The sequence below is a fragment of the Ovis aries genome, chromosome 11 (assembly GCF_016772045.2).
Source record: "Ovis aries strain OAR_USU_Benz2616 breed Rambouillet chromosome 11, ARS-UI_Ramb_v3.0, whole genome shotgun sequence".
NCBI classification, from domain to species: domain Eukaryota; kingdom Metazoa; phylum Chordata; class Mammalia; order Artiodactyla; family Bovidae; genus Ovis; species Ovis aries.
In genome coordinates this window covers 49,887,966-49,903,527 of record NC_056064.1, presented here as the reverse complement: position 1 = coordinate 49,903,527, position 15,562 = coordinate 49,887,966, and the positions used below count along the sequence as shown (strand labels likewise).

Sequence of the window (15,562 nt, the reverse complement as noted above, 5' to 3'; positions counted from 1 at the left end):
GACAGTGTGTCACTCTGCCCCATTACTCGGCCTGTTCAAAAGGCTTGGATGTGAAGAGATTGTGTTTTAGGGTGTGACCTCCACACACCAGGCCCGATTACCCGGCCCACTCCCAAGTCACTGCTATGGTGACCTCCTTTCTACTGCGGCATAGACGAGCCGGGGTACTGAAGACTGTGCTTCTAGAAGCTGGAGTGTTCCGAGGACTTGCTCCTACAATTTCTCTTTCTGCAGAATCAGGAAGGAATGAAAAGGAATTGTCGCCAAATCCCAAGAAGCAAAGTCCACCCAAAGAGCACACACCAGCCACTGCCTCTACTGAGGTGTTTGAGAAACCACCTTTAAGAATCTCCAGCATCATGATTAGGGCACATACACCTTCTTAGCCCCTTCATGGATCACAGCCCTGTGGTGGTGAAGGGGCTTGTATAACTCAGTGAAGCTGTGAGTCACGCCACAGGGGGCCACCCAAGAGAGACAGGACTCAGTGAAAGGTTCTGACAAAATTGGTCCAGTGGAGGAGGAAATAGTAACTCCTCCCAGTATTCTTGCCATGAGGACCCCATGAAAGGTATGCAAAGGCAAAAAGATATGATACCAGATGAGCGCCCCTCCCCACCCCACCCCCAGATCAGAAGGTGTCCAATATGATACTGGGCAAGAGCAGCAGAGGGCAATTACTAAGAGCTCCAGAAAGAATGAAGACACTGGGCCAAAGTGGAAACGACGCTCAGTCGTGAATGTGTCTGGTGGCGACCAGAAAGCTATGGCAGAGAGTGTCATTTTCAGGGCAAGAGGCCCAGGGTGTGGACCGGTCAACGCCAGACCCTGAACAGGCTGCAGAGGTTTCTCCACAAGAGAGTGACCTTTGGCTGAGGATTCAGGGCCTTGGATTCTGACAGGGCACCTTCTGTTTCTCCAGGTCTCAGGGGGCCTGACCAGGCTAGAGTCCAGCTGAGGGGCCACACCAGCTGTGGGGGCCCTGAGCCCCACCAGTCTGGCATGAACTCGGCTGGTTTGAAGTTTCTCGGCACTGGCCTCGCACTGTTTTGGGATTGGATGCCCTGTGGTATGCACACACTTGTCATATGCGGCCTGGCGCAGGATGAACCCCAGACAAGCTTGACTGTTCCTAGAGTCTTAGTACAAAGATGAGCTCCAGGACCCAAATTGGAAACCAACCCCCTCCCACCGCGCCACATTATGACTTTTCCCGGCATTGCAGGGAGTGTTCGTGGGCACCAGTGCTGCCAGGACAGTCTGATGAGATTGCAGAGAATCTCAGTTGTCACAGAGAGAGGCAGAACAGTCCTCAAGGATGCTGCCGCATCACATCTGGCTGGGTGACCTCGGAGCCACCCCCTCCCCTCACCATTTTGCTGAAAGTTTTACTTTTGTTTCTGGTTCGAAAGATTCATTAACAAAAGAAACACTTGTCACATAATAAACAATTTCAATATTTACTAGATTATTTGGCTTAATTTCAATATTCAGCCATTAAAAGAAGAGAAATAGAAACAATAGAGAAAAGTAACAGCAGAAACATCACCACATGGGGCCGACCAACATCCAGACTTAGACAGAGCTGGGAAGTCCCTCGACCACAGCGATATGGAGTCCCAACTGGGAAAATGTCCACATCACGCAGGTGAGACTTCAAATTGCACTTTTGGAGGCTCCCGCTTATAATCCCAGGATGCCAGTGGATATCATCATCTGTGGGTATGCAAAAATGCAGCTCTGGTTTTCTTTAACTTTTACAATGTTGTTTGTTTCACGTTGTCAGTCACGAGATTTTCTGGACCCCAGGGAGTTGGCCAGAACTCCAGGGGCTCAAGAAAATCCAAGCCCCATTCCCTTTCTTATCCAAAGTGCCGCTTGACTTGCTGGTAACAATTTGTGTGTTTGCAAGTAGGCACATAGTCCCAGCAAGAACAGAAGTCAGTCAGAGGCCTTCTCTCCAGCCGCTGAAACTTGAACAAGACTTCCTCCATTTTAATTTCCCAACACCGCCCCTTGCCCCTTTGCTGTCAAACCCAGCTCAGTGACATAACACCACCACCCCCACACCCCACTCACAGGCTTCTGCATGGCCTGGGTTTCCATCTGCAGGGGAAGGCTGGATGGGCCGCCCCTTTGTTATTGATGCTTCTCTGTGTCTCTGCTGCACCCAGACTGTGGACATAGGCTACAGACCGGGTGAGAATGTTACCGCTGTGTGTTTATTATTTGCACAGTAGTTCATGTTCATTTTAGAAGCCTTGGAAAACGCAGATAAGCAGAAAATCCTTCCCCTAAATGGCCTTGGCCAACATCTGGTTCTCAGTCCTCTAGGTTTGTGGTTCCTGCCTTGGGGTCCAGCCCTCTGCACCTCAGGGTCCTGGGGTTATTAGTCAAGTCTCCTATTGACTTTAATTCAATAGACCTGCCCGAGGCAGGAGGGACCTAGGAACAAAGGTACCTGCTCCAAGGCCCTGGGAACAGACCCAACACCAGGGGCGCATGCAGGCACACTCAGACACGCACACCCGCACTCACACAATGGCCAGCGCACACTCACAGCAGGTCTGTGGGGCTGGGGTGGCAGCAGAGCTGGACCGGGGATGGCTTCCACATGCCCCCAACCCCCCAGACAGGGCTCTGCCGGGAGAGAGCAAAGGACCCTGAGGGTGCAGCACCCTGACTCCGCAGACCAGAGAACAGAGGCCAGACAGCTCAGAGTCGGGAGTGCTCGGACGTTTTCAAGGACAGGCTCTTTGTTTCGGTTCTGATGAGAGCCAGGCCGGCACTGGGCTGGGGCTCCTTTCTGGAGGCTGCGGTTTGGGGTGGGGACACACAGGCCATGCAGCCTGAAGTCACCACCAGGGGGCGCCATCGGGAAACAGTGAGTCAGCACCAGAGGAGCAGGCCTGGGAGCAGAAGCTGCCTCCCCAGGGCTGCGCCCCAGAGTCGTTGGGATCCCCAGGAACCTGAGGGGCCTGCACAGGCCAGCAGGGCAGGGCAAGGGCTCCTGGAAGCCCCCAGTTTCCATAATCCTTCACCACCCAAAGACTTATGGGTGTGATTCAGTCTTGTCTTCATGTGCTGGTTTTGTCTAGTTGTGGGTCTTTAAACAAAAGTGCAACGCACAGCAGGAACTGGGCACCTGAGCAGGGTCCTCGCCATATCTATGCTCCTGCTTCCAGGCGAGGTCCTCATTCGGCCAGGGGTGGGCATATCCTTCCCACATGGAGCTGGGAGCTGAGGCATTAGGTAAAGCAGGAGGCATGTCTATGCCTCTGTTGGGCAGTTTGTGTGCCTGTCAATGTCCCCTCAGGGCACAGCCCCCTGATATCCCTTCACAGAGTCCTCTCACGGTTCCCCTCAAGTTCCGCACATGGCTGTTCCCTTGATATTCTCCTCATGGCATCTCCTCAGGAGGTTCCCTCCTGGCTTCCCCGGATGATGTTTCCTTCCTCGCGGGGTCTCCTCCTTATTACCCCTCGTGGCGTCCCCTGAGCCTGTTCCCCTCGTAGTGTGCCCAGTGGTTTCCCCCATGGCGTCTCCTCACGAGGTTCCCTTCACCGCTGCCCTCAAGGTGTCCTCTCGTGACATCCCCGGATGACGTTTCCCTCTTGGTGTCCCCTTGCGGCCTCCTCTCACGCTTCTCCCTTCGGAGTGTCTCCTCTTTGGGTCCCCTCATGATGGCCTTCGGGACGTGCCCTCATGGCGTCCCGCGCCGTGCGCAGCAGCGGGGTGGGCGGCGGTGACGAGAGCGGCCCTCGCGCGTCCCGCGGATCCTCCAGCGCAGGCGCGTCCGCAGCCCCCGGGCAGGGCCGTCACGGAGCGGAAGCGGAGCGCGTGCCACCTGCGCCTGCGGCCCGGGGCTGGCCCTCCCGGCTCATTCTCCGAGCAAGCTTGGGTTTTCTCTGACCTCAAAACAAATAAACTAAACTGAAATAAATCTTAGAGATGGTTATTAACTGACAACTGTGTTATTCATCGAGCGCCTCAGCCATTCACTCAGATGAGAGACGGTGACCAGCCGGGTCTCCATGAGGGCAGGCGGCCAGGCACTGAGGCCGCATTGCTATGGTTTGCCCAGAACGTTTAATCCTCAGCATTTTGTCCTAGCCTCCTAGAAAGTGTGTTTTGAAGGAGATGCTATTTTAAGTGATGAGAGAAAAAAGAAATTCTCCCAGCAGCGTCCCAGGTTTGCGCCTGTGGTGTCTGGCGTGTTTGAGTGAAGGTCTGGGGCTGACGGGCTCCATGTCCGTAGGGCCGCCTCTCCGTTTCACAGGTGGGGCCAGGGTGGGCGGCTTCTCCGGATCAGCATCACTCAGGCCTTCAGGATCAGAGACTTTCCTTAATCCGTGCACCCCAGAAGCGTAAATCCTAAGTCCCCTCGGTGGCCTGGTAGGCAGGGGTGGGTAGCTGGGCCCAGGTCAGAGGGCTCAGGCCCCCTCTGTGCCTCACGGGAACCAGGGGAGCCCCAGCCTGGCTCACAGGGCAGCATCCGTTCCTGCAGGTGGGGGCAGGGGGACACGGGAGACCTGAAGCCAGGGTGGAAGGTGCGCCTCCCCCAGCCCCTGCGCACTGGGGAGGCAGCGGGCACCAGTCAGAGGGAATCTGAGCAGAGGCGTGCTGCTGCCTTCCCTCCTTGGGAACCTTCCATCAGGGGAGCCTGTGGCCCCAACTCCAAAGGCACCCCGACTTCCACATGTCTCTAGGCAGCAGGGCGGGGAGCGCCGACAGGGCCACGCCCAGGGGCACACTGGGCTGGTGGCAGAGGTATCGGCCTGTGCCGGGGTCCAGCCCTGGGGGATCCAGGATGATTCGAAGGTGGGGACGGAGTCGGCATCCTAGGAAAAAACTTTTTAAATATAGATATAGAAAGAGATCTAGAGACGGATACTTAGTAGGAAAATTAGTGGAGAAAAGGAGGCTGAATAACTTGGTTTACATGGAATACCAATCACCACCTACGTAGGCCACAGGCGTCTTTCCATTCTCCCGAAGGAGAGGAGGCACTGAGGCCTCCCAGGTCCCATCTAAGAAGTCCAGGCAAAATTAGCAGGCTTGGTGAGTACCCGCATTCCAGATGGAAATTCAGCCAGAAAATTGGGGAGCAAGAAAGAAGCGACATGGGGGAACCAGTCTTTCCAGAAACTGATCCCATTTTTTTATTTTTGGGTTTGCTTATATACCTTGTTACACATCGGGATGAATACCTAGTCACGCCGGGGTCAGCAGTCCTGACCTTTATCAAAATCAGGTGCTTCACATAAATGTATAAAAAAGGTCTTAGGGGTTTTACATCATCTTCTGGCCATGAGACCTGCTGACATTTTACGACCCTTTCTGATAACCAAAAAACTTATTTTTTCCAAGGGTGTTTTTTCTTAAACCAGGAGCCACCCTCCAAATAAAGTTGCCTTCCTATAGGGTGAGGGTGTAGTGAGTTACAATCAACAAAAGAATTTATTTAACCCAAGGTTAACATGATTAATCTTAAAGGTTAATACTTATTTCTCCTATATGCTAGTTATAGTCATTATAAGAGCAGGGAATATGGAGATTTAGCAGCAAACATCAACCCAACAAATGAAAACCCTTTCACCAATGTTCCCCTTAAGATCTATTTAGTCTTAAGATAGTGATAAAGTTACATTTTTACATAGCAAGGACACAGTGATTTATAACAAAGTACAGTGATCTATTACAAAAGAGAAAATTCATTAACTCAAAAAGTCTAGTATTGCTAACCTTAAAAACTACTATATTTCCTTTTCTATATTCCAAATACATTGATTAATAAATTCCCAGGTGCTTAAGGATATGGAGGCCTGGTGGCAATCATTGACTCAACAATGAGAAAAGCCCTGTGCTAATCAAGACTCTCAAAATACTCCAAACTCTCTGTGCTGTTTATTGTTGAGAGGTAGTAAACAATCATGTGTGTAGTGGCAGGAGTATGGATAATCCTGTCACACAAGCTAGTCTGTCAGCAGAGAGGTTTGACCTGAGACACCCTTGTCACACCCAGGGCAGGGAATTAGCAGCAATTATTGGCACAACAAATGAAAAAAACCCTTCACCAATATAACTCCTAACCAACCCACTATATGACAATTTCCAACTTCCCAAAGGAATTTGCTTTTAGTAAGTCTAAAACATCTCGTGCCTCTCATGGTTGGGAGGCTGTAAACAATCACATGTGGCTAGACGAATCTGTACAGGTGGGCTAGATAACCTTCAGAGGAGTCCATAAGTTGAAACACTCTTGTCACGCCCAGGAATTTTTATTGACTTGGAGGTGCACATTTACTTCTTCTCCGAGAGAACCGGTGGGAAACAGCCCCCATAAAGTCAGAGGTGTAGGCAAGAGCATGAGACAGTAGATAGACTCTGGTTTTGGGGGTAGATGCTCGGGAACAGGGGGTTTCCTGAGGCTTGATCACGCCTTTGCGTATGCCAAGCCTCCTTCCTCATGACCTTTGCCATGGGCGGAGTTCATCACGATGGCTCCCGGCAGGCCTGACTCTTGCTGGAAGAGACAAGACTGAGCTTTCTGCCAGTGGTGGGAGCAGGGAGCCATCGATTGCAAACAACTCTCAGTGACAGTGCTGACAGGCGCCCAGTCCCTTCGCCCCCTCACTAGCCACCCGCACCCAGCCTGCAGTGACCCTGCCTGCCTGAGGCACCCATGAGACAAGGGGCGTGAACCCACAGCCATTGTCTTCCTACATGGGAAGATGGGCACACTCACCATGAACTTGAGGGCAGGAGGTCTGAAACCAGAACCTTTGCAAGAATAGGTGGCTTTCAGCCATGATGGGGAGATGGACATTTTGATATATCTGGTTTCAGCTGCTAGCTGCCCACATAAACTTTATGAAAGAAAGTAAACAATATTACTACATTCCATGGAATTAAATACAGTAAACCCAGCTGGTTTGTGTGGCCATGGGATGTGGCTGGGAACCCCAAACACTGGAGGAGGATCAGCCAGATGCAAAGGCATTTTCGAGGGTCACTCTGTGGCTTCCCTGGAGGCTCAGATGGTAAAGAATCCACCCTCAATGCAGGAGACCCGGATTCGATCCCTGAGTTGGGAAGTTCCCCTGGAAATTGGAAAAGGGAATGGCTACCCACTCTAGTATTCTTGCCTGGAAAATCGCATGGACAGAAGAGCCTGGCAGGTTACAGTCATAAGGTTGCAAAGAGTCGGATAGGACAGAGCACACACACACACCTTTGCTTACATCTTTCCCACACAGGGTCACCCTAGCTTTCCTAACCATCACTAATCTAGAAGCTATAGATTCTTAGCCATCCTGGACAACTGTGCCTCATGAAGTAGGAGTTGCTAGGATTGATTTGTCCCTGAGAGGGACAAGACAAGGAGAAGCAACAAAGATTTTCTGCAGAAGAGCTCTGAACCACACCTTGTTGCAAACTTGATGACTTTATTTCCTTTAAACTGACACACAAAGAGACAGAAACTAAATAGCCAAACCATATAAAATAGCCAGTCTTTGAAACAAGGTCTCTCACACTGCAGAGTCCTCAGTGCCGATAACCGGGTCCTGTGGAGCCCACTGAGTAAAGATAAGCACATATCCCTGTGGTCCCGACTCTACCACCGTGTTCCCAACTCTATCACCGTTTTCCCAGGAGTTACACTTCAGACATCCCTCCCCAGGGTAGGGCTGTTACATAGATCGATTGCCTGTTCCCTTCTTCACACATCACACAGCATCCTTTCACCCAGCACATCCCGAATAGCTCAGATTCCTAACTCCGTGACATCTGACAGAGAACTTCCCTCCCAGTTATAGGTATTTGTGTCCCTTTTTCCTGATGCTGCAGTGGGCCCCATTTCTCAGTCTCTGGCCCACTCACCATTGTTTCTTTCCAGGCCCAAGACCTCATTCATTGTTAATGGCTACTGGGGCTGTTGTAGAGAGGTCAGTCCTTCCCAGCTTCTGGTGTCCTAGGGAAGCCAGGACAATGGTGACCACATGGACCTCAGTCCCTCAGTTCTGGGACCCTGGGTTGAGGGGCTGGAAATGTGGCAGCTCTCCCAGGGCCAAGGCTCCCACAGCAGCCAGGTTCTCCCCAGGCATTCTGGGCCCACTGGTGCTGGAATCCCCTCCTTGGGTGGAGGACTGTGGCCTAGAGGCTGAGTCCCCCTCCGCTGCCTCCCTCATGGCCCAGGGTGAAAAAGAGAGGATGGTGAGTCCCCTCTTAAGCAGGACCGAGTCCGCAGGTAAAAGATCTACATTCTGCTCCAAAGACGAGGATTCCAGAATGCTTAGCTTCCAGTGGTGCAGGTCTTGCATCTGGGGTACATCTTGGAGTCTCACCACCCACCACTCATCAGGCTCCAGCAGCAGTTTCCAACACTGGCCTGGGGTCCTCCAGGCCCTTCTTGGCTTCATCTTCTGGAGGTAGATGACATCACAGCAGCTCACCAGGGAGAGGACCTGCAGGTCCAGTAACCAGGCCTTAGTCTCAGCAGGGTCCGTGTTTTGGGTGGTGCCCAGCTCCAGGACCATGGGCTCCCCCAGGGGCAGGTCCACTTTGAAAAACCCCCGCCATGGAGGAAGGGGGCTTGGCCAGTGGGAGCAGGTAGGGAGTCCCTCAAGTCTCCAGGGAAGGTCCTGGGTCCAGTCAGCATCTTCAGCACCCAGGCCCAAAGGTACCGCATCCTGAGGCTGCAGCTCGGTGGGCACAGTGTGATTGTGCAAGCCCACATCTTCTGACTCCACAGGGCCTGATGCCAGGGTGCCTGACCCCCAGCCCACAGCCCCGCCCTGTGCAGGCTGCCCTTGGCCCTGCCCCCAGCTTGGCCCCATCCCCGGGGATGACCCCTGCTCAGACCACACCTCGGAATCGTCCATCAGCTCAGAGTCCCAGTCTTCATCTTCCCAGTCTTCTGACTCCAGCATCCGTTTAAAGTCCAGAAAGGCAACCTTGAAACAAGCGAAGCAGAGCTTTATCTGGCTGCCATGTTGAAGCTGGTACAACCAGGACACATAGAGGTAGGACAGGCCCTCCGCCACATACCGCTTGCTGACTGGAGGGCACATGGCCAAGCGGCCTGCCTCCTGAGAGAGAGACAGCAGGAGCGGGGGTGGCTGTGATCTTAGGGGGTCTGGCCCACAGGTGGGGGCACAGTAAGGTGCAAGGGGCAGGGAGGAGGGGCAAGAGAACAGGGAGGAGAAAGATGAGGATCACCAGGAGAAGAATTTGGGATGGCGGTGGATGAACTGGGTCAAAATAGAGGTTGGAAGGGAAGAAACTCTGGAATTAACTTCAGCTGATGCAAGCGTTCTGTCCTCTGGGAGCTGCAAAGAAAAGCAGTGAGGTTAGGGGCCCCCTCTAACCTCAGGGGAGGTTAGGGCAGGCAGGTGGGAGCAGGTGCCCTGCAGGGAGGAGCAGGGCACAGGGGCCCTTGGGCTGACACCCAGCCCTTTTACCTGTCTCTGCTCAGTTTAGCTGACCTGGGGCCTGTGGAACACACAGCCTCCTCTCACCGTGCCCCCCATCCCCCCATCTCAGGAATCCTGTTGCCCCAGCAGCCTCACCTGGGGGAAACTAAGGGAACCTGACAGAACCTGACTTACCCTGAGACAACCTGAGAGAATCTGTCAGAACCTGAAGGAACTTATCGGAATCTAACCAAATGGTTAACCTGACTTAACCAGATGGAGCGTAAAAGAACCACCGGCACCTGAGCTGGCCCGTCTGGCCCGGGGCCACACTGGAACCTGGGGCTTTTCAGCCTCCAAGCCCCACACTCTGCCAGCCTGTAGGCCCCAGACACACTTCTTATTCCAAAGGGCTCTCACCCTCCCTGGTGGCTCCCTCCTGTGGGTAACCCTGAGGGGAAAGGAGGGATCAGAGCCAGCCTGAGCATTTAAAGGGCCATTCCCCATGGTGCTCTGGGCTCATTTGCCTATTTCCCATGAGCCTCAGCCCACCAGGAAATAAAACTGCTGAGTCATCCTCCCTCCCCACCCCCATCCCAAATGAGTCTCCACAGCCTCCAGGGAGGGCAGTCTTATTCCCCTAACCCTGTCCCCAAGGTGATTGTGTCTGTGATGTTCTCTCCTAGAGGGTGAGAAGACTATCCCATCACTCTCAATCCACAGGTTTCTGAAATTGTGCAGGTGAGCGTCTCCCTCATGGTCACTGTCCCATCCCGGGTCCTGGGCGACCTGCTTGGTCAAGGGCCCTGTCCTTCAGTGGTGGAAATGGATTCCTCCTTGGTTATTTTTTTCTTTTTTTTAATGAATATCAGAAACTGATTGCCAATAATTTACGTTTTAAGCACTGAGAAATGGAATATTTTCTGGCATATCAATAAACAAGAATGTCACTGCCATCAGTGGATTGCAGCCCTCTGATATGAGCCAGTGAACCCTGAGGGAACTCAGGAAGGAGAATACCTGCCATCTAGACTGTAGCCAGCTCCCTACCAGTGAGCCTTGAGGAAAGAAAGCTCAGGGTGTGAAAACAGAGGAAACTGGCCCCACAGAGCTGAGGTGCATATCAAAGGAATGATTTCAGGGAGCTCATACGTTTGCATCTTCCCATATACAGAAACAGGCTAAATTCCTTAATTTGGGTTATCTGGTTTTCTTTAATTTACAAAAAAACTTTTGATATCCAGGCTACCTGTCCTTTGTTGCAAAACTTCTACATAACCTGCTCCCCCACCTCTGCCTCCTTGGAACAAACAGTTCTCTCACACTTGTTTCAGATGCTACCTCCTGGGCTTAAGTCCTAAAAATTTCTGCTGAATGAAACATAACTTTCAACCTTCAGGTTGCATTCAATCGACGACAACGCATTTCTGTCTCTTTAGCTCTTCTCAAAGCTGAACACTTTTAAAATAAAGTGTTCTTTAAACAAACACTTCTTTTGAAAATACATTTTAACCACGTTTTACACTTTTGTGGTTCATGGTTTCATTTTGTTCAAAGTCTTTAGTTATGATGAAATGTGTCCATCTGTTTTCAAGAAAATATTTTCTTGGTCTTTGTAAAGAACATCTTCAGTTCTCCAATACCACAATGTTGGTTTTTTGTATCTTCATATTAATGCTTTCACACTTTTTAATTTCCTTTGCTTCTTAATTAACTTAATTTAAATGTAAGTTGTTTTTTTAAGAAAAAAAATTATAATACAAGAGAATACATACAGATATCCCCCACATTGCAAAAGTTCTCTTGAGGCCACTTCTTTTTTATGAAAAGTGAAAGTGAAAATCGCTCAGTCGTATCCAACTCTTTGCGACCCCATGGTCCAATCCCAAAGAAAGGCAATGCCAAAGAATGCTCAAACTACTGCACAATTGCACTCATCTCACATGCTAGTAAAGTAATGCTCAAAAGTCTCCAAGCCAGGCTTCAGCAATACCTGAACCGTGAACTTCCAGATATTCAAGCTGGTTTTAGAAACGGCAGAGGAACCAGAGATCAAATTGCCAACATCCGCTGGATCATGAAAAAAGGAAGAGAGTTCCAGAAAAACATCTATTTCTGCTTTACTGACTATGCCAAAGCCTTTGACTGTTTGGATCACAATAAACTGTGGAAAATTCTGAAAGAGATGGGAATACAGATCACCTGACCTGCCTCTTGAGAAACCTATATGCAGGTCAGGAAGCAACAGTTAGAACTGGACATGGAACAACAGACTGGTTCCAAATAGGAAAAGGAGTACATCAAGGCTGTATATTGTCATCCTGCTTATTTAACTTATACGCAGAGTACATCATGAGAAACGCTGGGCTGGAAGAAGCACAAGCTGGAATCAAGATTGCTGGGAGAAATAGCAATAACCTCAGATATGCTGACACCACCCTTATGGCAGAAAGTGAAGAGGAACTAAAAAGCCTCTTGATGAAAGTGAAAGAGGAGAGTGAAAAAGTTGGCTTAAAGCTCAACATTCAGAAAACAAAGATCATGGCATCTGGTCCCATCACTTCATGGGAAATAAATGGGGAAACAGTGGAAACGATGTCAGACTTTATTTTTGGGGGCTCCAAAATCACTGCAGATGGTGATTGCAGCCATAAAATTAAAAGACACTTACCCCTTGGAAGGAAAGTTATGATCAACCTAGACAGCATATTGAAAAGCAGAGACATTACTTTGCCAACAGAGGTCCATCTAGTCAAGGCTATGGTTTTTCCAGTGGTCACATATGGATGTGAGAGTTGGACTGTGAAGAAAGCGGAGCGCCGAAGAATTGATGCTTTTGAACTGTGGTGTTGGAGAAGACTCTTGAGAGTCCCTTGGACTGCAAGGAGATCCAACCAGTCCATTCTAAAGGAGATCAGTACTGGGTGTTCTTTGGAAGGAATGACGCTAAAGCTGAAACTCCAGTACTTTGGCCACCTCATGTGAAGAGTTGACTCATTGGAAAAGACTCTAATGCTGGGAGGGATTGGGGGCAGGAGGAGAAGGGGACAACAGAGGATGAGATGGCTGGGTGGCATCACCAACTCGATGGACATGAGTTTGAGTGAACTCCGGGAGTTGGTGATGGACAGGGAGGTCTGGGGTGCTGCGATTCATGGGGTCGCAAAGAGTCGGACACGACTGAGCAACTGAACTGACTGAACTAGACTGTACAGTCCATGGCATTCTCCAGGCCAGAATACTGGAGTGGGACCCATTCCCTTCTCCAGGGAATCTTCCCAAGCCAGGGATCGAACCCAGGTCTCCCACATTGCAACCAGATTTTTTACCAGCTGAGCCACAAAGTCCTACGTTAAAATCCATTTCTGAAATCCCAGGCTGTTTCAGCTTATGAAAGGTTTCATAGGTAGGCTTTGCTTGAATAATGGGGGAAATCTGAGAATGGCTTTTAAAATAATTTGCTAAATTAATCACGTCATCTAGCCCTTCCTTCCAAACTTCCAACCGGTACATCCAGCTGCATCTGCATCATCTCCCCAAGGACGTCTGATGACTGTCCCCAAGTGAACGAGTTTTCATCTAGGCCCCTGGTCAAAACACCTGGGTCTGCCAGAAGACCCCCCCCCCACCTCTGGAATTAGATGACAATAAAATTCCTTGGATCAGTTGTTTCCCAATTTTGCTGCATGTTAAAATTGTCTTGGGACCTTGAGAAATCCCACATCATAGCATGTGGCAGACACCCTGAGGTGACCCCCTATGGCAGTCATGACCTCCTCCTGACTGGAGGGGAAAATGTGAGTTGCTTCTAACCAAGGAAGTGGCAAGGTAATGGATGTCATCCACTTGATTACATTATTTTATAAATACATACATACTGCATATATTATATATGACACGTTATTTTCTATACATACGTATACTACCAGATATTTCTATCTTTATACATATACATATCACCTACATGTACACATGTGCAGACTCTTGCTTTGTCTCCCACGTACTTGAGGAAGGAAAGCTCCATGCTGTGAACTGTGGCTGGAGGCTGGAGGTCTGGGGCCCCTGACTCTCATCTGCTGGGCAGGGACCGTGAGGTATAGGTGGCTACTTCAGGTGGTTTGGAAGAGCTGCGGACTTAGAGGCTGGGAACATTCTGTGACCTATGGGGACACCCCCTCTATGCCTGGGACACTCAGGGTGAGTTTTCACTTGTCTGCTGAGCCCACCGAGCCATCACTTCCCCAGCACTAGTCTGTCCTCTCTACACACCTTTATCTTTTCCTCCTTCTCAGCCACCCAGCAGAGAAGGCAATGGCGATCCACTCCAGTGTTTTTGCCTGGAGAATCACAGGGACGGGGGAGCCTGGTGGGCTGCTGTCTATGTGGTCGCACAGAGTTGGACACGACTGAAGCGACTTAGCAGCAGCAGCAGCAGCAGCCACTCGGAGTAGATGATTAACTTTAACTCAGGTCTCTGACATAGAGAAGAAACTCAGAACACAAAACTCAATCATCAGGGGAATCATTCTCCTATCCCCTTCTCAGTGCCCTTGGTTGTCAGGCTTCAACTCCACATGGGACATCTTTATGGCAGAGTCTGTGCCCCCAACCCCTTACTTGATTCCACCTGCCCTTTCCAGCAGATGGACGGTGCTGAAGCCTGGAGGACTATGCCCCCACAGCAAGGAGGCCAAGGGCGGGCATCTGAACCCTGGCCTGTTGGAACTTCCTCTCGAGTGCCCAGGCCCCTTCTGCCATCTGATGTTGGGGCTCACAATGGAGGGGTCTACCCTCAACCATGAGTTCTCATGGACTCCAGCATTCAAGATGACAGCCTTGGCTCCTGGACCCTGGGTCTGAGCGGGGATGGCTACCTACCTGGCTTCCTGGCTGTGTGTGTGTGTGTCATATAGGGGAGAGCAAAGGCACTTAGACACCCAGTGGGGGCAGCACCCCCCCCCCCATCTTCCCATTCCCCTTCCCCTCCCGGCAACTCTAGATCAGAATAGAGGATTAGAGGACAGTCATCTCTCTTCCTGTGAATCTGGTGATTGGTTTTTCATTGATCTATTTACACATCTGTTCAACAGGCACTAACAACCCCTGACCCATGCCGAGTGCTCACCCCCCCAGGATGCCCAATTATCAGAAGAGGGGCCAGAACAAAGGGTCAGCACAGTGCCAGGACAACAGGAACAAGGCTCTGCAGCAGCTTCACACACTGGGGGCTGGCATGGCTTCTGGAGCAGTTCCCAAGCTGGGAGGGATGGCAACTCATTCTCAGTGTCATGGGGGCATGGGCACAAGCTTCCCAACATCTGTGCACCCTTCAGAATGCTCAAGAGAGTCCACGGGAGGAATGGTCTAGAATTTAGGACACCCTGGGGAGCCTCAAACCCAGGGATTCTCCTCTCAGGTCTCTTCAGAAACCAAAGGCAGTGGCTGAGGGTGAAGACAATTATGAACATGAGAGACACAGAAGGAAATGATCCGGCACTACAGAAAGACCACAACTCATTTCCACAAAATGTCAACAAAGATACTGATGTTTACAGGAATAAGTTTAAAACTGCAAAACTGGATGTCCATTTTGGAACGATGTGAGGAGTGATAATCGGGAAACAAGATCAGTATCCATCGGTAGGAACGCTTGTGATGTGGCCACACCACAGAACATGAACAGCCACGGACAACAAGCTTCAAAGAAGATATGCTGTGAAGTGATAAGCATCTGTTCAGTGACAAGAAAAGATAGGTTGTAAATTATGTACATAGTATTGCTTTGATTTTTTAAAAGAAAAAATCTGTGGCTACCTGTACAAGTGTCAGATGTGATGTGTGCAAGTGGATTCTTGCCTATCTACACATGTAAGTGTCACAAGTCTGGGAGACTCCGTGCCGTGGACACCCATGTTGGGTATCACATATCTTTGAGCATGTTCAGTTCAGTTCAGTCAGTCGTGTCTGACTCTCTGAGACCCCATGGATTGTAGCACGCCAGGCTCCCTGTCCACCTCCAACTCCCAGAGTTTACTCAAACTCATGTCCATTGAGTCAGTGATGCCATCCAACCATCTCATCCTCTGTCGTTCCCTTCTCCTCCTGCCTTCGATCTTTCTCAGCATCAGGATCTTTTCAAATAAGTC

The 15,562-nt window shown here is 50.5% G+C and overlaps 1 protein-coding gene across 2 annotated transcripts; it reads right to left on the bottom strand.

Annotated features, from left to right (window-relative positions):
* Nucleotides 1-2,105: 2,105 nt before the first annotated feature.
* On the bottom strand, nt 2,106-9,879 carry LOC101105265 (testis-expressed protein 19.2-like). Of its 2 annotated transcripts, XM_004013445.6 has the most exons (3): nt 9,612-9,879; nt 9,223-9,332; nt 2,106-8,957 (listed from the first exon to the last, which is right to left on the bottom strand). In XM_004013445.6, the coding sequence occupies exon 3, from the start codon at nt 8,931-8,933 to the stop codon at nt 8,019-8,021; it is 915 nt and encodes a 304-aa protein (XP_004013494.3). In that variant the 5' UTR covers nt 8,934-8,957; nt 9,223-9,332; nt 9,612-9,879; the 3' UTR covers nt 2,106-8,018. The 2 variants fall into 2 exon arrangements, with proteins under 2 accessions (XP_004013494.3, XP_042112747.1); XM_042256813.2 differs by having other exon boundaries at nt 2,106-9,332.
* Nucleotides 9,880-15,562: the final 5,683 nt, after the last annotated feature.

Bases quoted from the DNA above. Each gene is read 5' to 3' on its own strand.
- LOC101105265 (XM_042256813.2), bottom strand. From the start codon at position 9,074: ATGTGCCCTCCAGTCAGCAAGCGGTATGTGGCGGAGGGCCTGTCCTAC.